We start from the raw sequence: 25,622 nt of genomic DNA on the forward strand, positions 1-25,622 counted from the left end.
TCCTGCCTTGCCTCTTACAGCTTCTGGTGGTTGCCAGCAATTCTTGGAGTTCCTTGGCTTGTAGATGCGTCACTCCAATCGCTGCCTCGCCCTCATGTAGTGTTCTCCCTGTGTGTCTGCGGCCAAATTGCCCTCTTACAAGAACATCAGTCATTGGATTTGGGCTCACCCTCATCTAACTTGATTACATCTGCAAAGACCCTATTTCCAGATAAGGTCACACTCAAAGGTTCTGGGGATTAAGACTTCAACGTATCTTTTTGGGGGACATGATTCAACCGATAACAGTCCCCAAAGACATTTATTGCAATGTGTTTGGACATAGGCCTTCCTGGATATTGGGCTCATCAGCTTTGTGTGCAAATATGAATTCGTGTTGAGAGATTTTCTTTACTGCCTTTGTAAATCTCACAGCATACTCTTACCATCCATCTTCCCCTATGTAATGTTGCATCTTAGTACTCAACCAATAAGCTAGTATTGTCAATCATCTACTGTCTAGATGAGATGTAGCCCACCGTACCACAATGTTATGTCCACCTTAAGTAGTTTTTCCACAGAAGAGCACAAGTCTAGGAGTTAGGAGACCTGGCTTAAAGTAATGGCTCTACACTAACAAGCTGTGTGATCTTAGGGGAGTCACTTGACCTCTCTGGGCCTTATTTTCTCATATTTAAAATAAGAAGTCTGAACTAAATGCTGTCTAAAATCCTGAGATTGCAGGTTTTCTTTCCTACCTGCATGAAATCCCTTACTACGAGAATCTCTTTTGGTTAGAAAGATTTCCCAGAGGAAATCACTTTTAGCCTCTTTGTGTTGGCAGAGAAAGTCCTTCAGGGATGCACTAGCTTCTACTTTAGCACCCTCTTCCCAACACTGAGCTGGCCTCACCGATAAGGCAGAAAGAAGTGTGTTATGCTGGCATGGGTGGAGATGGTAAATTTTAGAGAGGTGGTGTGGAGAGGAGTCGGCTTGTGGAATAGTATTCAAGTGTAGGTTTGCAGGGAGGTGTGAAAGGTGGGCTGGTCCAGGGGCAGGCCAGGGTTGGAAGAGGTGAGTGGTGGTGGCTGGGATTCTGGGAGTGTGGCACTGCTCGTGTGGTCTAGGCAGCCCGGCCAGACCAGGACTTGGTGTCCGACATTAGGATGGCAGGAGCCAATGAGAGCTAATCCTTCTCTATTCTCTCTGGACAAAAGCGCTGAGAGAAAAGGCCCTGCCTCACACATAGGCAGCCTGGTAACTCTAACCTTGAGAGAGGGAGATTTGTAACTCCAGGCAAGATACAAATGTCCCTGGAGAGAGAGTCCCACAGTTTACACACAATAAAGCCAGCCCTCAGTGGCGTGGTTCGGGTACTCACAGCTAAGGGAGGTGGCTTTCTGCCTCTCTGAATTTCTCTTTTTTTCTAAGTTATTGGCAGTTAAGAGGGTGGTGATATGGGTGGGAGGAAATAATTTCAGCTAAAACTGACAACTTGGCATTGAGGGCGTTATATTTTCCTTCCCGTTTCCTGGGGTAGATTCTGCTAGAACTTAGGGAAATCCTGGCAGGTTTGACCTATTCTCCTGTCATTCTCGTCAGACCTTCACACATCCCTTGATCGGTTCAGTCCTCCTTCATAGCCCTGGATACGAGAGCACTGACTGCAAGGAGCCTTAGAGAGCAGTGAGGCCAAACTCTTCCTTTACAGTTAAGGACGCTGAGGCTCAGACACGTGGAATAACTCGCCCCGAACCACACATCTACCTAGTGGGGGAGCCCAGGAAGAGCCCCCAGTTCTGTGTACAGCACTCGTTTTCTACCCCTGTCTTTGTTCACCTTCTGTCGCTCCCTGAACTAACCATGCTATGCCACATGTCTCCACTTGAGCAAAACACTGGGTGTGCTTTATAAAAAGCCCATAATGAAAAGTTTTTTTCTAATAGGAAATTGTCTTAAAATAGCAGTGAGAAGGAAAAAGTGAGCATGGAAGGGTGGCAAGGAGCCCAAAGAGCATTGGCTTTGCCAATTTCACCCTTTTGTCTAAGGAGCTCTCTGTAGATGGCAGCGTGGCCACATGGGACCGGGACTTGTACAACGTGCACGAACTGGCCTCCATGTCACTCATCTTCTACAAACCTTTGGGGTCGTTTTCCCAGTGTGGCTTCCTCTCACATCCATGTTCATATTACTCTAAAGCCAATACCATGTCATCACATGGATGGGACTGAACCAACCCTGTTCCTGATAGGACAGTTCCATCCCCCAGAGAGTGATCTAAATGACACACACAGCTCAGGAGTCCAGGCTGCTCCACACCCCGCCCCGCCCTGATTCCCTCAGTTACATCACTTGTGTGCCCCTGAAGGTGGCTAGCTTTGTACCGCACCTGTGGCATGGGAATGTGAAGACATTTCTAACCCCTTGATCTTTCACTTTTCACTTCAGAATACCTGGGAGAGAAGCTGTGAATGCTTCTTCTTGGGCAAACATGCCGGGGCTTCTTTCTCTTATGCAAAGGGACAAAGAGTACCAAGGGCTGGGCTTGGCCCAACAGGGGGAGGCTGCCTTCTCAACCCAGAAAGCCTGTCCTCGCCTGACAATGTTGCGAAGAGCTTTAGAGCGCCGCAGAACTCCAGGATTAGGACAGGCTGTCCCTGTTTTGCAAAGAGGTGGGAGCCAAGAGTTAGTCTGTACTTCAGTTCTTTGGGGCAATGAAATTTCCCACAGAAATAATGCTTGATAAGCTTTCTTTGTGGTTAAGGAGAGGGTGAAATGAGAAGCTTAGCACAGAGCCTGCCTCATAGTATTTCCCAGGTAGAGGGAGGAGAATGGACTTTCAAAGGTCTAGGGGTGCCTTTGGGAAAAAAAAAATTGTAATAGACTAAATTTGATTTTGACATTTCACCATGTCTGTTTGGCATACTTTCTCGGGGCCAGCTGTGCCACCCTGGTGGAACTTTCTTCCTGAGTCTTTCCTGTTGGGGCTCACCAGGGAGGGCCTGCTTTCCTCTCTGAAGGTGCCAACAGTTCATCCACTCATCACCTCCCAGTGCCCTCAGTGCAGCAGAGTGAAAAGCATTTGCATTTTGGAAAGATGTTTATTTACTTCATTGGCTCTTCATTGTAGTATTTCCCAAACTTTACTGAGGACCACCTATATCAGTTAAAAAAATACTTATTAAAAATGTCGATTCCCAGCCCCCATCCTGGACTTACTAGACCAGAATATCTGAGACTGGGGCCCAGAAACCCACATGTTTTACAAGCTCCCTGTGTGATTATGATGCACAGAAAATTTGGGAACCTCTGCCGAGTCTAGTTAGTGGAAGAGTTCCCAACCAGCGGTGACTTTGCCAGTCAGGGGACATTTGGCAATGCCTGGAGACATTTCTGGTTGCCGTAACTGGGAGTGGAGGGGAGAGCTATTGGCTTTCAGTGGGTAGAGGCCAGGGATGCAGCTACACCTCCTATAATGCACAGGACTCCCACAAAAAAGGACTGCAAGGCCCAGCATGTCGATAATGAGAAACCCTGAGTCGTGGGATGAAGTGGAAGAATAAACAACTCATCAGTGATTCCTATAAATCTAACTCAAGCTACTTCTAATTTTCTTGTTTTCTTCTTTTGCCTCTTTTAAACCCGAAGACTCTAAAAATTATAGTTCACCACTTCACTCTCTACCCAAATAGTACTCCTATGGCTTCCACACCAGCATCTCAAGTGATGTGGATGAGAGTGGGATGAGAGCCCTATGTTGCTATGAGTTGCTTATAGTCAAGTACGTCCACATTAGCAGCAGATTCTACTTTAACTCAGGTGTGCTCTGGGCTGAGTGGCCTGTAAGGCTAGCTTGGTATCCTAATCATGGTATCCTACCATTACTGGTCCCTTCATTTCCACAGGGAAATGCATAAAGTGTTTTAACAACTAACCTACAAGTAAACTTTAAGACCAGAGCCTGCCTTGGAATTACTCTAACTAGAGGGAAAGACATGCCAGATATCAAGGGACTTGAAAAACCCGTGTGCTATAAGAATAACCCCAGAAATTAGATTTTTTTCCCTCAATGTCATTAGAGAATAATTTATATGAATCGTTTATTGGGAAATGGTGAAGTGCATAATTCAAACTTAATCTGTTCTAAACTAATGCCAATTCTGGGTCCTTGAAAGACCATCGTCCTTCCCCCTTCTCTCTTAGCATGGTTCCTTTAACCTTGGACTCAGAACTCATCTGATACATTAGACTACAAAGTTCTGTTTCGAGATGAGTTAAGCTATCCAAGGTCACAGAGCTCGGCAGCAGCAGAGCAAGGACTAAAATTCAGGTCTCCTGACTCCCAGGCCAGTGCTCTTTGAACTACACTGTGTGAATAAGACACAGTTCTTGCATGAAGAGGTTACGGTAGGAAAGGAAAGCGAAGGTGTTTACACAAGTTACTGTAATATAAGACAGGTTATAATAAATGACACCAAAATGATACAAGTAAAGCATTATGGGATTTTAGGGAAGAAGGGAGACACCTTCCTTTGAGATAACTGGAGAAGGTTTCGTGAAGGAAGAGGCATCTTACCTGAATCTTGAAAAATGGGTAGAGTCTCTGTAGACAGAGCTGGAGAGAGCATTGCAGGTGAAGTGAAGGCATGAGGGTGGGACAAGAGGGGACATATTTGGGGAACAGTGAGTGGTTTGACTTGGCTGGACGGTACATGAGGTGTGTGTAGGAGATCAGAGGGAAAATAAGGCAGACTGATACAACAAAGTTGCGCAGTACCTGGGAAGTTGGGTTTCCGACAAGAGGAATGACAAACGCAGAGGTGTGCTTTAGGGAGACTGGGCTCCGGTGCTCAGAGAGGATCGGAGAGGAGGAAGACCAGACTAGAAGCAGAGGCCACGGCACGGGAATGAAAGGAAAGGTGGGACACCAAAGCGAGGAAGAATCCACTGGCTTCTTGCCTACTCGGAAGTGGGGAGTGCGGGTGACTGCGACAGGCAGTGAGGGGCAGGAAGGGTCTGAAGGTTGGGGTTGAGTCCCATTTTGCATATGCTGTGCTCAAGGTGACCTCGAAACACCCAGGTGGAAATCCCAGCAGAAAGCAGAATACTTAGGACTGAGGAGAAACTGTTTCTGTTGCCGTTGTCATTGAGGCCCACAGAAAGGACGAGGCTGCCAAAGGTAGAGTGTAGAGCAGGATTTAGGATTTAGGTATCGTACGGAAGGGGAGGGAAAGTTTGAGTGGCCTGAGAAGTGTGATCAAGAGAGGACAACTCATCTAGGGAGAGGGAGGAGAGAGTTTCAGGGAAAGAGAGGTTGGTCAAAACCACATCAAAACCCATGGAGCGTTCAAGGAAGGTGAGAACTGAGAAAGCCACAGAGTTTGACCATTGTCTTCCTACTCCCCTGTCCTCTAGGATATTAACTTCAACTGTCACCAGCCAAACACACCATTGGATACCCTGCACTGCCACTGTCTCTCATCACCCACTTAAGGAACAGGACTCCCCATTGTCCAAGTCAGAAATCCAGGAGCCATGCCCAGCCATGCACTGTCCTGCCCCACGCAGGCTTCCCTTATCAACTCCTGTCATCCTCACCTTATGGCCTTCCTCACACACACGCCTTGTCTTCTGTTTCCACTGCAGTTTCTAAGGTGGGGACTAGAGTGTATAGTATTTTAAAGCTTATTTGACCAGCTTCTTATGGAACTAGTATTCTATGAAGCACAGGTTAAGAAACTCTACTGTTGTAGCTTTTGTTTGAAACCAGGAGATGAATCATCATAATACCAGGTAGCAAATGATAACCTGCCTGTACAAAATAGTCAGCTACATTGGTGCAGTGAACTCTGAGAGGTGCAAATGTCTTCAAGCTGGGTGGTCAGGGAAAGCTTCTCAAGGAGATGGCCTTTGACATGGTCTCTAAAGATTGGATAGAAGTTTCACCATAGAGAATATATGTTATATTTTTAAAAGGGCATTCTAGATGGAAGAAATACAGGTAAGGAATACGGCTTGTGTACAAGGGAGAGCACTGATTTTGGTTTGGCTGGAGTAGAGGCTGCTTGGAAAAGACTGGTGGATAATAATGCTGAGATTTGAGCCAGATGATTGCAGGTCTTAAATATCAGGTTAAAGAGCTGAGATGCTTGAGCAAAGGCACGAGGATCGTTTTGTGCTAGAGAAGGGAGTGACTGGAGGTGGGGAAGCCCTTTAGGAGGTGATTATAGCAATAATCAAGGTGAGAAGTGTGTATATTAGGGTCTTGATCAAGGCAATGAAGGAAAGAAGTAGAGATAGCACAGAAGAATAATTTGATGAAGAGGGCCAAGAGAGAGGGTAGAATTCAGGCCAGTCTGCCTGAGATTTTGTGCTAGATGGCCTAGGGTAGGTGCGGAGATGAAAGACACGGGACCACAGAGGGAGAAGCAGTGTTGGGAGGGACGGACCATAAGAAGGTCCATTTCCAATGTCTTGAGCTCAAGGTGGCAGTGTCACCTTGACGACAGGGAGGTGGCCAGCAGGCAGGCAGAGTTGGGGGGGGGAAACATGTGGCCTGGTGGGCACTTTGTGGCTCAAGCCAAGCGCTTGGGCATCCTTATGGGACAACTGTTCCACTAAGGCAGAGAGATTTTAGGTGGTTTTCGAGGATGGTAAGGAATGGAGTGTTTCCTCATATTATATAGTACAAGGCTTCTTCTCTGATATTACTGAGACTTCTCACTGTAGAAGGAAAATAAAAATGTTACATATATACTTTTGACACTTAAACGTATATAAATGAGCTTTTGTGTTGTAGGGTCAGGGCCCTTTCCCTGAATTTTAAAGACACAATGATTCATATCGCCTTTCATTGTTCTTGCATAAATTCCACCCATAGTGCCTCATCTACATTCCTCCTTTCAGTTTCTTCAGAGGGATGAGCTCTTAGAGCCATCTTCAAAGCAATATGAGTGCAGAACCAGTTTCTTTTTTTAAATATGTCTTTTAGAGTAGTCTTATCTACCTCTAATTTAATATTATTTTTAAAAACAACTTGCCTTCGCAAAGCCTTTCCAAAGCTTTTGACTTAATTTTCATGAATAACTATCTTTTAAAAAATCAACACTCATATTTTATCAGTATGTTTAATATCTACTTAAATTATGTGATTTCAATAGCAATTGCAATTGCCATACACAGGTGTGGCACAAGTACAGCAGGATTCTGGGTAAGCCCACGATTCAAGTTGTTGCAGCAGAAAGTGTGGACGCAGCAGCCAGAAAGTCTGGCTGCAGCAAGTTGGTTAGATGGAGTTCAGTCAGCAGAGTTTTATGGTATTGAATTCTGTGTTAACAATTCAGCAACGTGGTTTGTTGATACGTCTCAAAATGCATTTCCAGTTTTTGTTATCACCTGTACATGCATTGTTGCATAGTTGTAATCGATGAGCCTGTTTTACATTCAATTTGCTTTTCTACAAAACTTAACAACAACATCGTGCCCTTGAAGAGCAGTACTGTTGTACTTAATCTTGAAATGGTTTCTGTTCAGGAAAAATGATATACAGAGAGTGTCCCAAGGCAACCTAAAAAATAAAAAACACAGCTAGGAATACAACAGATACCAGAATTCTATCCAAGACCCTGTATTCAGGAGGTGAAACTGTATCAGCAACTAGAAGGGTATCTCTGGGTTGGAGGTTTAAATTTAGAAACTCATCTGTAGCCTTTCCCTTTATAAAGAAAGTCAAAAAGATATGAGTTTTGGGTTCTCTTCCCTGTTGTCAACATTTTTACCAGCTGAAGACTAAATGGAGATGCCTTCGTTTTTGTTTTTCTTAATAATAACCTGCATCTTATAGGGTGCCCTTTACACTTCCATAGTGTTTTGTAGACATTAAATAAATTAGAATAAAGGTTGTTACAAAGGCAGTTGGACTCTGTTCTCAATAGCTTTTGTTTGTCATTTGGAAAAAATATATGTCCTTCTCAGGGGTAATGACATTAACTATTAGAAGTACATTCTAGCAAAAACCAAGATTCTTTACCCAACAAAGTGAATATATTTTATTAAATAGCTCTTATTTCCCCAATGCTCCTAGGGACTCAAATGTCTCCAGGATCCCAGTGAATGAATGAGATTGTTCTCTCATTTATATTTTTAAAAAATGGATGACTTAGGACAAGAAAAAGGGAGGACAAGCAATGAGGACTGACTTTTTGAGTTCATTTTGTTTAACCTATTTTTTTCTTATCATATTTTCTGAAATATCAAAGGTAATGCAGGCTCATTTTAGGAAAAATGCAAACAATACAGAAGGTAAAAAGTGAAAGTCCCTTCTTTAGGGTAATTGCCACTATTAACAGTGTTTTGTATTCTTTCAGACTTTTTTCTTAGTTGTTGCATGTTTATATATACACACAAATGTAATTGTTGACACAGATGAAGATCATCCTGTGTGTGCTGATCTGTGACATGCTTTTTTCTCTCTGACTGGTGGATCAGGGCACCCTTGCATGTCACTGCCTGCTGACCTCCCAGTGACAGCATAATGCCTTGGATCTTGTGGAATGGGTCACACTTCTAGCTATTACTGTATTGAGAGACAAAAACTGGGGAAGAACGGGGCCTGGAGGACCCTGACCAGAGGCTGATCTGTTTTTAGGATGATTTTTGTTTGTTTGTTTTTGGAAATGATGTTATTTGGGCCAGAGGAAGAGATACTTGCAGGAGTTTTTGATCTGAAAATAAAATATCTTGGAAGTACTGAACATTTGAAATAAATGCCTAAAACTTTTCGGAGTGGCTCTAAGTGCGCCCCAGCCCCCAAACTCCCCCAGTATATGCATCATATATAGGTCATGGGGGCTAACGCTTGCTTGTCTACATAATGCTGGACTCTCAGGACCTAAGTTATTCCAAGTGTCTCTTCTCAACCCCTTCAAATACAGAGGTGAGCTTTAAAAAATATGTTAATCCATCTACAGTAGATGGAAGCTGTTCACTTAAAGAAATCTTTATTCAACACGAAATCTTAAATTTTTTACCTTTTATGACAAGCAGCAATTAAGTTGCAAAGTTCTGTGAAAATAAAGGCTAAACTGCAAGTAGCATATCACTGTGCCTAGTCCAATGATAGGAATGTTCTGGGGAGGAGATGTTCCGAATGTATCGCCCGGAGAGCAAGAAAGATGGTATGTGAGGAGGTGGGTAGAGCCATCCAGGGAAAATCGCAACATGAAACAAATGAAAGAGATTCTGGCCTGCAATGTGTGATGAATTTCCAAATCTCGCTTCAGAAAATGTAAGCATCTGATTTCCTGACTAGGCTATGACTTATGAAAAGAAGGAAGAAGAGGAGGAGGAGAGGAAAGGGGGAGGAGAAAGCGGGGAGAGAGGAGGAGGAGGGAAGATAAGGAAGGATGTCAGCACTGCTGTGGGAGGCCCTCGGACCTGGGCAAGCAATGAGTATTGATCCTGGAGGCCTCCAGGAAGTGTGATGTGCATGCTCCTGGGTAATATGTTTATTTATGATTTATACCCTGCTGACTTCCAGAAAGACTCGATGTGGCTCACCTGCTAGTGAGTTAATGCTTCCTACACACACTGAGCAACTCAGAGAAGTGAAAGAGCAGAAACTCTATGAGTCATTACTCAACCAGCTAAGTGAGTTAAAAGGTTGGGGGGGCTGTTTCTTTTGAGTAAGATGCCCACAGACATTGTCATCCACACTCACCGGTAGGAATCCTGACTCAGTTAAAACTCATTGAGTTAACCTCACCAAGCAGTAGTCATCGAATTTTTCAGATAACTGAAGCTTTTCCCGTTAGGAGCCGATCTTCTAAAACTTAATATTTTATGTGGAAACCCCTGTGTAATGAAGATTATATGCTTCTTTCTCTTCATAAATGGTTGATACCAGTTGAAAAAATTTTGAGAGGAAAATACCAGATTTTTTTCTAGATCTATGGTTTATTTTTGAGTTTTATTGAGATATAATTCGTGTACCATAAAATTCATCCTTTAAGTGTACAATTCAGCAGTTTTTAATATATTCACAGAATTGTGCAACTGTTACTGCTATCTAGGTTTAGAACATCTTTTTCACTCCAGAAAGAAGCCCTGTCACTATTAGCAGTCACTCCCTGTTCTCCCCCCATGGTTGCTGGCAGCCACTAATCTGCTTTCTGTCCCTCTGGATTTGCCTGTTCTAGATACTGCTTGTAAATGAAATCATATAATACATGTCCCTTTGTGTCTGGTTCCTTTCATAGAGCATAATGTTTTCAAGGTTCACCCACGTAGTAGCATGTATCAGTACTTCATTTCTTTTTATTGCTGAATAATATTCCATTGTGTGAATATACCACATTTTGCTTATTCATTCACCAATTGATGGACCTGTGGGTTGCCTCTACTTTTTGGCTAGTATGAGAAATGCTGTAATGAACATTCATGTGTACGCTTTTGTGTGGACATGTGTTTTCAACCTTCTTGGGTGTATAACCAGAAGTAAATACTGATTGGAATTCAACCTCCTTTTTTTCCTGGTGGAAATGAAGCCTTTATTCTAACAGTCACGGTGCTGTGCTAGGACCCAGGCATGCCCTCAGGAGTGAATGGAAAGCAATGGGTTGGTTGCCCCCAAACTCTGGGTCCCCAAATGGCTGAGCTTTTTGAATCTATATATCTATATTTTTTATAATTTTGCAGATTCCTTCTGTTCAATCAGCTGTCATCTGTTGCTTTTGACAGTGAGTCTGTCTTTAGGAGGAGGACCTAACATTTCAATGTGGGCTCTTGGGCTCTGGAGCAGACAACTTGTTACAACTGTCAACTAAGGAGCAGGCCAGGCACGGTGGCTCATGCCTGTAATCCTAGCACTCTGGGAGGCCGAGGTGGGTGCATCGTTTGAGCTCAGGAGTTCAAGACCAGCCTGAGTAAGAGTGAGACCCCATCTCTACTAAAAATAGAAAGAAATTAGCCGGACAACTAAAAATATATAAAGAAAAAATTAGCCGGGCATGGTGGCACATGCTTGTAGTCCCAGCTACTCGGGAGGCTGAGGCAGTAGGATCACTTGAGCCCAGGAGTTTGAGGTTACTGTGAGCTAGGCTGATGCCACGGCACTCTAGCCTGGGCAACAGAGACTCTGTCTCAAAAAAAAAAAAAAAAAAAAAAGAAAGAAGGGAATTGAGGAAAAGAGTCTCTTCCAACACAAAGGTTTTATGTTTTTTGGGGTCTTTGAGGGGTTTTATGTTTTTATTTATTTATTATTTATTTATTTAATTTATTTATTTTTTTGCTGTCACCTCTTTGTAGTGCTGATCACGATGCCCCTGTGATTAATTCTGAAGCAACCCCATGGGGTCCCGCTGTTGTCTACCATCAGAGCATTTCCACTCACACAAACTTAGGCTTGGTCCTGATTATTTATAAGAACATTTGAGATTTCCCAAATGGTATCCAGAAATATGAAAAGGGTAAGGTGTCTTCTACCTATGAAAGTTACTTGATTTGGGTGCTTGGGAGAACCCGACTCACTATTAAAATATCTTATTTGAATCAAGCGTTACACATTTCATGGATAGTCTCCACTCTTGCCTTCCCAGGCACTGTGATCTCCCCATTACTTCTCCTCTCTCCTGTTATTGTCAACCTCACTATCACATGAACATGCTCAAGTCTGTCCCATACTTAAAATAACCTCCTCCCCTGAGCTTATCTTTCATCTTTTGTTAAAATACAAATTTCTCAAAACACAAAACAAAAGCACTATGCTCACTGGTTCACTCCCTCCCTTCTATATCAAATTTTAAATTGCATGTCTGGCTTCCACTTTTCCTACTCTACTGATATTGCTCCACTGAAGTCAAGAGTTAAAGCCAACAGTTGCCAGATTCTAGTGGACGTTTTCCAGTTCCTTGGCCCATTGGCTCTCTCCACTGCCCTGAATTCAGTTAACAACCTCTTCCTCCATGAAGAGCTGTATGCCCTTGATGAATACTATATCGTATTCATCTGGTTCTGCTTGTACATTTCTGACTTTTGTGTCCTTAGTGGACTTTTTTCTGGCTGCCCTTTAAATGCAAAGTGACATCAGATAAGCCACTTAATTTTTTTTCTATGAAAAGTAGAGGCGTTGGAATGAGCAATCGCTAAGCTCCCTTCAAGTTCTAGTATTCTTTTAGTCATATTATCAGGAGTCAGAATTCACTGATTTGAGTTACAGAAAACTCTTGTGTTTCGTGTAAAAAGAAGTGTAATGAGAGATGATTAATATTTGGGCTGCAATTCTGCAAAGGCATATTGTTGACTGCTGCTTTTTCAGAGAAATTGTAAAAGCTGAAAACTAGTACAGCGTCATGCAGCAGTTTATCACTATGAGGAAGACTGGCTAATCTGAGTCATGGTTTCAGCATAGTGGAACAGTGACCATTCATGTAGGACTTCAGTCCTGTGACTTAGAGGGAGGGGGTGTCAGTGAGGTCCTTTGGTCACTGTGGCCTCCAGACATGACCAGTCACGGGATGTGATGAAGTCCTGGAGGGCTGGGAAGATTGAAACCACCATCACACTGATGCTTCTGTTGGGGACATCAAGTTTGACTAAACATGGCAACTGATGACAAGTATTTTGGCCTTTTCCAATTGGTCTTTACCAGTGACACTTAAGTAAAAAGTACCCATAGTTTGTAATTGAGTTTCAGATTATTTGCTGAGAGCAGGATTTAATAAAATAAGCAGGACCAGGAGCAAAATTATAAGGTATTTGAGTCTCTAAAAGGGGATGGGTGCAGATACTGCTGGGTGGGGAAAGGGAATAGAAAACAGCATTTGATGTTCATCTACCTTGTGGTAGTACCTGCAGATGCTCTCGTTTGTCAATGCACAAAGTTCCCTCAATAAATATATATATATATATATATATATATATATTTTTTTTTTTTTTTTTTTTTGAGACAGAGTCTCACTTTGTTGCCCAGGCTAGGATGCCATGGCATTGTCAGCCTAGCTCACAGCAACCTCAAACTCCTGGGCTCAAGCAATCCTCCTGCCTCAGCCTCCCGAGTAGCTGGGACTATAGGCATGCGCCACCATGCCAGGCTAATTTTTTCTATATAGATTTGTAGTTGTCCAGCTAATTTATTTCTATTTTTAGTAGAGACGGGATCTTGCTCTTGCTCAGGCTGGTCTCGAACTCCTGAGCTCAAAGGATCCACCCGCCTCGGCCTCGCAGAGTGCTAGGATTACAGGCGTGAGCCACTGCGCCCGGCCCCCTCAATAAATATTTAATTCAATCAAAAACTCTAGGTCCTGGATATTCAAGGCTGAACCTGATTTGGGTGATTTTGGAGTGTAGAGTATAATTATTTATTTATTTTTGAGGGGCTCAGAATTGAGAAATAAGGTCATAAAACCCGATATGTTCCATTTTTAGTGCATTATGGGTTGGCAGGAGAGACCATACACTCACTGTCACTAATAGGTTAGATCATGTTCCTAACTTAATTAGACAAGGATACAAAATATAATTGGTAGGTTATTTACTAAACCATGCTGCAAAGGCTTTGCTTTGGCTACAGCAGTGATCACATTAAGACCATAGCCAACAAGATGGTGGACATGTTGGGCCCTATGCCACTTTCTTGAGTACCCTTGTTAGCGTCTGTGTCTGGGCCCATCCCTCTGCTGCCACATGATGGGATGCAGAGGGCGGCTGCCCCTTGGCGTCTCTGCCTGGGGGCCTTGGCATGCCAGATGGGGGCCTCGGCATGCCAGATGGACTTCCAGTGGCAGACCAGGGAATTGCATTAGCTTTGTCTGTGCAGCGATGGTGCTGGCTGTTTTCCTAACCTTTCAGAGCAAAGGACATCCAGCAAGACTCTCCTGGGAAGCAGATTAACTTCTGTGAGTCACTGCTTTTACATCTCATTTATGATTCATGACCGGGGCTATATTTTTAGCTTTTATTTATTTGGGTCTGAGAAGTGGGCTGAGTGGAAGTGTAGTTCAGAAACTCATGGAAGAATGAGGAGAAACTGGCATCAGGCTTAAGCTAGGGTGGCCTGAAATTGGGTTATAATCCTCAGACATTAAGCAAACATTCATGAGAGCCAACTATGTGCCACATACTGTGCTGGACTCTAAGGGTGTGAGGTAAATGAGAACCAGCTTCTGCCCTCCAAGAGCTCATTGAATTGTGGGGGCAGTTAATTGGATAATTAATGTAACGTAGCCCCTGCCAAGCCCAGCCGTATCTCTGGATGTCAGTCATATTGCAGTATTTAGTGTTTTCTGAGCACCCCTTATTCTTGCCTTTACCTCTTGCATATGTTATGCCCATTGCCTGCAAATCCCTCCCTCAACCTCTGCTTGCCCTTCACGACTCACCCCTGCGTCCCCGCCTCTGGTTCCCTGAGGCTGGCCTGGAGCCTCTCTTACCCACTCCCATCACCCCACGCATCTGTGTTCACCACATCCCATAAAGAGAGCTCCTGATCGAGGTCCCTGCATGGTAGCTGAGGCTTATTTAGCAGCCCCCCAAACTAAGGCAGGTGGAACTGAAGACAGGAAGAATGACGTAGCCATCCCATTAGTAACTACCATTTGCTGAGTTCCATGTGCCAGTCCCTGTGCTTAGTACCACACCTGCATTAACGTGTTGGATCCAGGCAATAACCCTATGAAACAGATCAACTATTGTCCCTCTTTTATAGATGAGGAAACGGAGGCTTTGAGAATGAAAGTTATATCCCAAGGCTTCACAGCTAGTACATTCAAAGCTGAGATTCAAACTGAGGCCCGTCTGACTCTCAAAGCCCATGGTCCCAAACCCTATGCCATATTCCTTCTCTGCTCTCATGGTTACTGTACCAGTCAGGACAGGCCAGCTCAGTTTATGCTAACAAGTAATTCTAGCATCCCACTGGCTTAGGCAAAAAAGGTTTACTTGTTGCTTATGCCTTGGTCCATAGGACATTTGCTTAGGGACTGGGGGACTCTGCTCCATGGCATCTCACTCAGCCACCTGGGCTAAGGGTGGCTCCCTCTCTGTGCTTCCCCAATTACAAGAGAAAGGAGACATGACAGATGTCTCCCACAGTAATGTCATTGGCCAAATCAGGAGTCGCACCCAACTTCAAAGGAGCAGGAGAGGTGCAATGCTACTATGTGCAGGGAAGATGAAAAGCTGGAAATATTTGTGTAATGATGCTAATGACTGCCACATATATAAAAGAAAGGAGTGGGGGAAGAAGGTGAATGAAAATAGAAGGATAAAGTGGTCAAAGGAATGAGGGCCTTCCAGGGAATAAGAAAAAGCTTGCCTTTTTAACCACAGGTCTCTGGTTAAACTGCTGCTGGGATCAATTATTCAGTTGTTCTTCCTGTAAGTAGCACCGTTAAGGCTTCTATTCTTCTGAATGTATTCATGCTTTCACACAACTTGGGATTTCGCTGGGTCCATCAGAAACAGTAGTCAATTGCTGTTACAAAAGCAACTTAATCTGAGCAGGACCAGCTTTTGCAAGCCAGTCTTTCAATTCTCATTTTCATTGTAGGGAAACAGTCCCACCAGGTTAGAGACTTCCTTCGAGAACCACAGAGAATAGCATTCCTGGTCTCCTAGGATTAGGCCTACATAGTGATAAAAATCTCTTAGGAGGCTTGGCTATAGTGCCGACACTTGCTGTTCCCCACAGACGACTTGTGTTAATACCATTGGTTGCAACTTTTGAATTTTAATAACAACATTAAAATTGAATATAAGATACAAGGCCCCAAGGAGTTCCTGCAAAGAGCACATTGAAAATATTTCGGTCAAGGAGAATTCACCTTTGAACAATGCAATTCCTGTTTTCCGAGAATACAAAGAGTGATTGACGTGGTGTGGAAGTGAACACAATACTTACTGTCTTGGGTGGTGGAGGCAGCAATCTTTCTTCAAGTCACTATAAATTATTATAGAATATAAAAATGTTTGCTACTTACAGGAGATGTCTGGCCTTACAGCTCTTCTTACTCTTCAGGGTTGAGAGGTGTGTGTGTGTGTGTGTTGGGGGGTGGGGATTCGGATGGGTGCCTGGAGGAGAGACATAATGCAGTATGTTTAATCTTTTTTTTTTTTTTTTTTTTTTTTTTGAGACAAAGTCTCACTCTGTTGCCCGGGCTAGAGTGAGTGCCGTGGCGTCAGCCTAGCTCACAGCAACCTCAAACTCCTGGGCTCAAGCGATCCTCCTGCCTCAGCCTCCCAAGTAGCTGGGACTACAGGCATGCACCACCATGCCCGGCTAATTTTTTCTATATATATTTTTAGCTGTCCAGCTAATTTCTTTCTATTTTTAGTAGAGACGGGATCTTGCTCTTGCTCAGGCTGGTCTCGAACTCCTGAGCTCAAACGATCCGCCCACCTCGGCCTCCCAGAGTGCTAGGATTACAGGCGTGAGCCACCGCGCCCGGCCAGTATGTTTAATCTTGAAGTGTTCAGTTTCCTGAATTCATTTTCACTTCAAGTATCTCCCTAGACTATACCTATCATGGCAATAGGGCACTACAGAAAGGTAAGCATCATGGGGAAACTTTCCCTACCTGATCCAGGTTCCCTGGGAGAATTACTGTCAGCAGATGCCTCATGCATAGGCTGAAACACCCTTGAGTCTGTGAAATCAGTGCCCCATCTCGCTGGGTACTATCTTGTATTTTTTTATAGATGCAGGGCTTGGAGTCTCCCCTAGATGGTAAACTTTTCCAGGTCAGGGAGGTGACATAGAACAGAGCAGCTTTAAACATCAGAAGATTTGAGTCCTTCTCCATTAATTAGCACTATGGCTCTTGCACAGAGCACTGAACCTCTGGGACTCAGTTTGTCCTTCGGTAAAAGGGGATCATCCACCTATTCAGGTCCCATCACAGTTTCACTGTGAGGATCAAATGAGATGACATTTGTGAGACTAGACACAGTATGTATTTCTGCTCATGCAAAAACACATGATCACATGGGATGACTTTTCTGGCTATGCCCAGCACCAGGAAGAGCCACTGTGGCTCCAAACACATGGATGCAAAGTTATTCTTAGGAGAGGCCATAGCCCTCCAAACGCTATCAGTGTGGTTTTTGCCATGGGGATGTCCTCAAGCTGGGTGACTCTGCTGGTGCTCAGGTCTGTAGGCAGAGATGAAACCTCTCTCAGTTCCAGAAAATCCTCATGTGTAAGGGATTTTCAATGGGAGTAGGACTGTTGGAATGAGACACTGCATAGCTGCCTCATGGGGTGCAGATGGTTGTCATAGTTTCCTTGCCCACAGATGACCAGTAGTTTTTTTTTTTTTTTTCAGATGAATTAAAAGGTTTCTTTGGACAATTGTAGGCAGCCCATTTCCCAGTATATTAGGGTGTCAACAAAGTGCAATCAGAGCAAGATCTTCAGTGTGTACCTGGGTTTCTGGCATTCAAGACACTCTATTTACAGGATCTTGGGTTGCCCACTGTCAAAGACAAACTTTGCTTCAGGATCAACTTAAAACTCCCCTCGTTTAATTCTACAATTCCCCAGGAGATTATACTTAAGATGTTATCACCTCTACCTACTTTAGGGGAACTAGGAATGGAATCTTAGGGGGTGGATATCGTGGGAACTGTCCTGCTGGGGTGAAGGAGTCCACTTAGCAGGGAAAGGGCATGGAAGGAGCGGGTTTACTCACTCCACAGCCCTGCCTCTTGGCTCGGGCAGGAACCCTGGAGAGGGAGATCTTCCTTTTGGAAGCACAAGCAGAACACACATCTTTGTAAGCACTAGGACTTAGAGGGTTGAAATTCTCTCATTGTCAAGTCCCCAATTGTGAATGAATGAATAAATCCAGATTTTCAGGCTTTTAAACCTGGAGCAGAAAGAGGAGCTTCCAAAAGGGCCAATGTTCGGAGTTTTAAAAATATGTTCAATTCAATCAATCAAACTGTATTTTGAGGGCCCACTGTGTGCCAGCCAGTATTCTAGGTGCTGGGGATAGAACAGTCCCTGTTCTCTGTTGTTAACCATCTAGTGGGGGAAACAGCATACAAACAAATACATAATATTTTCAGCAATAAGTGCTCTGCAGAAGAGCAAATATAAGGATACAGAGAATGGTGGAGAGAGGGAAGTTGTCAACAGCTTTGTGCTCTTGGATGGGAGTTTCAAAGGTGCTATAAGATCACTCCTAAGAAAAGTCAGCGTTTGCCAAGACCACCTGTGCCTCTTCCTTAACGGTGTGTTCTGAACAGCCCATCTCTGTCTCACTGAGCTCCCTCTAAACTTGCTCCCCATTCCAGAGGAAGGGACTCCCCCACCCCCGCTGCCTACCTGTCCAGGTTTTCATTTGATTGGTGTTGCATTAAAAGGGGAAGGATTATCCATTCCCTTCTCACACAATTCACATTCCAGGTCAAACCTGGCACAAGGAGGGCTTTGGCCAGCTTAACCTTGGGATTATTTTAACTGGTGATATACCCCTTTAAGAAAGAACACATTACAGATGGTCCAGTTAGGATGCAGGTTATTTTGAGACTTCCTGAACATCACTCCTTGGCTGGTTCATTCAAATAAATCATTTATTGCACTGTAAGAGGTGCTGGGAATAATGATGACTAAGACTCACTCCCCGTCCTTGAGAAGCCCATAGTCCAGCAGGGGGCATAGACATTGACACAGACAAACTTCAGCACCACGGGGTGAGTGCGACCTAGGGGTGTGACCAAGACGCTCTGGGAGCCTGAAGGAAGAGCAATGAACTCACTCAAGGCTGGAGAAGATTTCAAACAACTGCAATAATTTCTGCTGCCTCATTCATTTATTCATTATTCATCCATTCATACATATTTTCTGAATAGTTTATATCAAGGGTCACCCATTGCCTGCAGATATTGCTTGTTTAGCTGCTTTTTGTTTTTGTTGTTTCTTGGTGATTGCTTTATTGAGATACAACTCACATGCCATATAATTCACCCATTTAAATACACAATTCAATGGTTTTTGGTATATTCAGAGTTGTACAACCATCACCAATTTTAGAACATATTTATCAACCCCCAAAAAACCCTGTATCCTTGAGCAGGCACATCTCATTCCCTCCACGCCCCCCCAGCCCTACTTTCTAGCTCTATAGCTTTGTCTATTCTGGACATTTCATATAAATAAAGTCATACAACATATGATATTTTGAGACTTCCTTCTTCCATGTGCTTATTGGCCATTTGTATATCTTCTTTGAAAGATCTATTCAGATCTTTTGCCCATTTTTAAATTGGGTTGTATGTTTTTTTATTATTGGGTTATGAGAGTTCTTTATATATTCTAGATGCAAGTTCTTTATCAGATACATAATTTGCAAATATTTTCTCCCATTCTGTGAGTGGTATTTTCACTTTCTTGCCTCGGGGTGGGGAACCTGCCGTCTTAGGGCCACATATGGCCTTCTGGATCCTTGAATGTGGCCTTTTGACTGAATCCAAATTTTACAGAACGAGTTTTTTTAATAAAGGATTAAAAGGAAGTTTGGATTCAGTCTAGGGGATGCACTTGGGGATCTGGAGGGCCACATGTGGCCTTGAGGCCGTTTAGCTCTTATATTTAGGTCTTGCAACCATGCTAGAGACTGATTTTATTGGACTGTAGTAGAACCTGGGAATCAGACTTTTTTAAAGCTCCCCTAGTGATCTAATATGCAGTCAGGATTAAGAAACAGTGGCATAGGGCGAGAAGAGAAGGAGTCGTTGTTTAAAGAAAAGACGGTGGGGGAGGGGGAAGAGTGGGGCAGGGAATAAGGAACCAGCAAAGAAGACTGAGAAGGTATAGTCAGAGGAGAAAGATGAGGAGCTAGAGAAAGTTTTCCCAGAAAAGCCAAAGAAAGAGAGAGGTTCAGAGGAAAATGAAGGAGTTGGGTAGAGGCCAACAATGGCAGATGCCCCAAATAGGTGAATAGAACAAAAACTGCTCACTGGAATAAACTATGAGGAAGTAGTGGGTTTGCTCAGGCAGTTTCAGTAGTGTTGAGGCCAGAACTCAACTACAGCATGAGCCGTTGAGTGGAGGCATGAGCAGAAGGTAAGGAAGCAGCGGCAACGTCTCAGTGTTACAAGGGGAATGTCCCTCCTCCCTAACTTCCATATTTTTTTCCAATGGAAATGACTAAACATTACTTAAAAGTGGCAGAAAGATCCTACAGTGTCTTCTTGCCATCTTAGTGGCCTCTACATTGTTGAACATTTATTGCATGAAGGTCAGACCCTCGTATCATTCCTGATTATGTACTGTTCTTCAGTGTTTAATTGTTCCATGAGTGTTATTCTTCCTTGTCTTATCACTCATATGATTATAAACTTACCAGGTGAAGGGCTTATGCTTTAAACTTATCTTGCACAATAGTCTCCCATAGTCCTAGCATGGAGGGAAGAGCATTCTAAGAAAGGGAATAAGCCTTTGATAAAAGTGCATTTACCCCTAATTAAATGCACTGTGGTTCCTAGAGGTAAAGTGATGAAATTTGTTTATTTAATTTTTTAACGCTACATACTTATTTTTAAAAATGTAAACAGTCCAAAGTGTAAAGTGAAAAGCTGCCTCTCTCCCATTTTCAGAGGTAACCGCTGTTAATTTCTTATGTATCCAGTGGACATTCTTTCTGAGGATATAAGAATGTATCTCTTTTATCTTTAGGTAATATGCTTGAAGTCATCATTCTGTAAGAGAGTCGGGCTGAGACGTTCCCATAAGCCAGCTATCCCTGCTTTTCTCTGAAAACTCCAGTAATTTCTTCTCTGGAACGAAAAGCCCAAGATACACATGACCATGAACAGGCTGTTCCCCTCTCCCTGGGAGCAAGTGGTTGAAGCTCAGACAGTACAAAAATATTATAGCTGCCTCAGGGCACAAAGGAGGGAGGGGTGGGACTTAGGTGAGCCTTCTGTGGGTGCAGAATGGGCAGGTTGTCTGGGCACTGCCACTTTCCCACCAGCCCTGTGTGCCTCTGAATAAAGGTCTTCAGTGTCCTCGCCTCGCCACAGGCTAGGGAATTAGGGAGTGCCACCTCCTGCAATCCCCAGAGCAGCTTAGATTCACATCTGCCGTCACTCTCATGGCCCCGAGTCTTGTCACTGTGCCACCTGCCTGGGTAGACCAAAGGAAGCGTTGGTGGGGGCCAGAGGATAACCCCATCTCTTTGCTTTTTCTGTTATGAAGGGTTCTAGCACAGATTGTGGACTCTAGAATAAACCCTGATTCAGTAATCAGTGAATAAATGAAACTGAGCCAGGCACGTCCCTTTAATAGGCTTTAATTTCCTCATTTATTAAGTGGAATTAACAACAATGACTAACCTCATAAAAAGAAAAGTCATCTCTTTTCATGGTTATCCAACTTTATGGGGCTGGGTTTCTTGAGATCATGTCTTCTGCAGGTCTGCATTTGATAAATGAATGAGGGGTATTGTCATCTCCAGTTTATACCTAAACAAACTAAACTTCTCGTCCTTCAGGACTTGATACTCAGCCGCCATCTGCTTAGGCAGTCATCGGGCATGTAAACGAAGAAGGGGACAGGTTATCTTTCTGTACCATTCCCTCCCCGCTTCCTCAAATCAAAGAGGCTTCTGAGTGAAACGGATTGTGCAAGTCAGTGGGAAGACCCACTCCATTCCTGGCTTGGGATAATTGCAGCATAAATCAGTGTGGCTCCCTCAACAGAAGCCCATGGTGGAAGGAGAATTGGACCCACTGTCTGTCATCTCAGGCCGTGACTCACATGTCTTCAGAAGCTTCCGTTGTGTCATAGTGCGGCTGGCAGATGTGTTACCTGTGCCGTTGCTGACAGACAAGCGTATGAATCAAAACAGAGGCTTACACGAAGGGAAGGGGAGCCCAAAGCACTGCCTGGGCCTGCCTTAGAAGGAAGCGGAGAAGGTGGTTATCGCCATGATGTGAGATTAAGAACAAAACCTTGGAGGAGTCCTTCTCTCCCTCTCTCTCTTAACTCTCAGAACACTAAAAATCCCTCTCCTCATTGATAACAAAAAATCCCACCATTGGATATTGGTTAACTGGGCTGAGAATAGCCCCCACTTTCACACTCTCCCTCGAGGGGGTCTTGAACCGGATCAGCCTTGGGGCATCTCTGTCCCAGCAGCTCCCATTGTCTCTTTGTCCCTCTCCTGTTCAGACATGCAGCCTCCTCTCCTTCTAACGTTCCCACCACCAACGCCATCATTCGGGGCTGTCGCTACCCCCACCACACAGACTGCCCGGGACGTAGGGCACGTCCTCTGCAGCTTCCCGCCTCACTGTGAAACCCCCTCTGTCTAGGCTCTTTGTCACCAATCTCTAAAACGGGAAATAACAAAAATAACAAACACGGAGTAAACGGCTGGGCAATCTACAAGCCTTCCCAAAGCATCGTTCTGGCCTGCAGTGCTGAGTCCTGCGTCCTCGGGGCTCCTGGGCCCCTCATTTGTTCCCAGGGTGGAGAGCTGGCTAAGCCTTCATCTGCCTCAGTCCTTCCTCCTCCTCCCTCTCTCTGCTCATTGGAAAGGTTCGGTAGAGTTGAACACTAGATGCTTTCTTCATTCTTTCAACCAGTGTTTATCAGGTGCCCACCAGGTCCCAGGCGCTGTTCCAGGGAATGTGGTGGCGCTTGTGGGCCTTACTTTTATGGTGCTTACCGCCAAAGGAATAAAAACAGGTAATAGACAAGCAAGTTAACGAGTAAGCCCAATTATCCCTCAGGGTGGCAGAAGGGGGCCTCAGCAGGGAAGCGGTGTGTGCTGCAGAGTAGGCAGAGGGAGCAGCCGGCGCAAGGGCTGTGTGTGGCGAGGGCTGCGTGGATCGGAGGCAGAGGAAGGAGGCCGCGTGGCAGCACAACGCCTGGGGGAGGTGACATCATGGGGCTCAAGGGGCAAGCAGGGGCGGAAAACACAAGGTCTAGAGTTCATAATAGCGAGTTTGTTTTGACAATAGATGCCAGAGGTTTTAAGCAGTGGAGGAGCATGATCTGATACGTACTTTTGAAAAATCACTGTGGCAGAGTGTAAAAAATGTAGGTGCGTGGTCACCTTTTCAAAAAGTGTACACTGATGGGCTGGTTGGCATCACCTTGTGTTAAATTGATGATTCACAGCTGAGGGACAGATGACACCCAGTTCTGCACACAAGGCCTCCTGGGGGAACCGGAGGTGTAGCGGGACCTGCTCCCAAACCAGGGCCAGGGGGCGGGAACTAGAGGAGCAGGAGCAGCACTTGGGCAGAGAGGGTGATGGAAGGTAGGAGAAACCGGAGCAGCCAGTGAGGACCGGCAAACCATCTTCTCCCGGATGGGGGGAGCTTGGACCCTTAGAATCTCCTTTCATGAACATTTTGAGATGGGCTTTTTAACACACCCCCTAAATCTAGCTTTCTTTCCCTAATAAGCCTATGTTTTATTGAAGAGAGATCTCTAGACATCACTGACTTCCCTGGAGTATCCAAACCTTGGGAAGTTAAGTAAGACTGGGACAGGATAAAGTATCCCAAATGTTTCTTGTGTCAATATTAGAGATCCCCAGGAGGAGTGTGGCTGAGTGTGACTAACAGGAATCTGGCTGAAAATGACCAGGCTATTGTCCCGGCCAGCGTGCTTTCCCAACACCAGGCTCGAGGCCATACCTGGTGCACCAAGCTGCTCTTAGGATGCTAAATCTACACAACCTGCTCAGAAGCACAAGAAGTATCTGGGGAGGTGTCCCCCACCCCTGGCTCCTGCCATCTTCCCACAGTGCTTTTGCCATTTGCAAGCAGAGAGAGGCTGAAGACTTCCAAAGTAAAGCTAAACAGGAAGCGTAGCATTTCCAAGCAGCTGACAGATCACTTTCCATCAGACCACTTGGCCCTAGTAATAATTCCAAGGTAATTCTCAGAGAAACACTCTCCTTGGTCAACTAAGGCTCCGCTAAGAGGAGTTACTCCCACAGCCTCACCTAGCGAAGCTACACAGAAGACGACTAAGTCTGCATGCCCCAGCTTAATTCCTCTCCAGGATTCCAGAATCCAATTTTCAGCTGTCAGCTTGTTATTTCCTGGATACCCCACGAGTGTCTTGCAGTCAATGGGTCCCAAACCAATGCATCATCTTCCCTCTCCTGGCTTTCCTGTTGCTGTTTCTGGCATCACTGTTCCCTCTGCTACCCTGGCTGGAAATGTCTGAGTGAGTCATCCCTGACTCATCCTTCTCTCTTATTCTCTATATCGAATCAACTGCTGAATCCTGTAGTATCTATTTCCGTGATGTCACTTCAATCTGTCCCCTCCTTCCTATTGCCACCATCCCTCCTCAGTGTGGGCTGTCATTACTTCCCTCTCTACGGGATCATCCCAACTCATTCCTCACTACGAACCCACCTTCATACTGCCTCTGACTTAAGCCCCCTCAAGCACAGATCTGATCGCACGGCACTCTTGCCAGCAGTGTGACATGGCTCCTCACCGCTGCCACATGAAACATAAACTGTCTTTTAGCTTTATGAACCACAACTCCTTTCCCCATATTCCATGGTCAAGCTAACTTTACTAATTACCGGTGTGGCACATGACTTTTTTCCTTTCTTGAATCCCCTTAATATTTAAATGATCTTGCAAAAGATGCTGAGATCTTCTATTACCAAGTTCTGTGTTATACGCATTTATATGCTTGTTATATCTGCTTAAAATATCTGACATTCCTATATTATTTATCTCACATTTGCTTTTGCTTCCTCTACTATTTGGGCAATTTGTATCTACCAGGCATTGTTCTAAAAGCTTAACAAGTATGAAATAATTTAACTCTCATAATGATTCTAATTGTATCCCATTTTACCAATGACAAAACTGTGATCCAGAGAAGTTGAATAACTTGCAGAGGTTCCATAACTTAGAAATGGCAGAGCCAGGATGCAAATTCACATGGTCTGGCCCCAGAGCCCATGCTCTTAACCACTGAACCCACATTCATCTTTGTTACCTGCATTCTTGATATTATAGTTTAGATTTAGGTGATGTTGTATAACTGAATTGAAGATTAAGGCATGTGTCCATTAATGGTCAGAAGTATCAGTGGTAGGCAGAGTGTGCAAGTGTAACTTGATATCAGGAGCTGATTTAAGATTCTTCCCAGGAAGTCACTATGAAACTAAGAGATGGATTTGTGGTATGTTTGTCCTACTTGTTCTTTTTCTTTTCTTATTCTAGTACATGGGCTGTATTGAAGTGCTGCAATCAATGAGGTCACTGGATTTTGGAATGAGAACCCAAGTTACAAGGTAAGAGACCAAAAATGGAAGGAGCTTTGGGAACTATAGTTTAACGTCACAATACAAGGTGTCCCAAAAGTCAACATACATAGGGAAAATGGGGAATTTTAGCTAAATATACATGTATTTATAAAATATTCATTACAAAATTTCCTTGAGGAAAGATTTTGTAAAATTTTGTAGTGAATATTTTATAAATAAAGGTACATTTAGCTACAATTTCCCATTTTCTCTGTGTATGGTTGTGTGGTGACTTTTGGGACACCCTGTAGTTTCTCTTGCAGGAATTTCATGCAAGCCTTCAAAGTCACTATGGGTTTTTATTCATGTGGCTGGGAGGTAGAACATAGCCCATTGACCTTGCATGAGTAG

General features: G+C 44.2%; 1 protein-coding gene across 1 annotated transcript in view; it reads left to right on the top strand.

The window, feature by feature from the left end:
• SHC4 (SHC adaptor protein 4) overlaps window positions 1-25,622 on the top strand; it is a 109,443-nt gene that overhangs the window by 4,428 nt on the left and 79,393 nt on the right. The window contains exon 2 of the mRNA XM_069460199.1: window positions 25,189-25,259. Within this exon, the coding sequence (XP_069316300.1) occupies window positions 25,189-25,259 (71 nt within the window). The remainder of the gene's footprint in view (window positions 1-25,188; window positions 25,260-25,622) is intronic.

This window comes from Eulemur rufifrons, chromosome 2, assembly GCF_041146395.1.
Source record: "Eulemur rufifrons isolate Redbay chromosome 2, OSU_ERuf_1, whole genome shotgun sequence".
Taxonomy (NCBI): domain Eukaryota; kingdom Metazoa; phylum Chordata; class Mammalia; order Primates; family Lemuridae; genus Eulemur; species Eulemur rufifrons.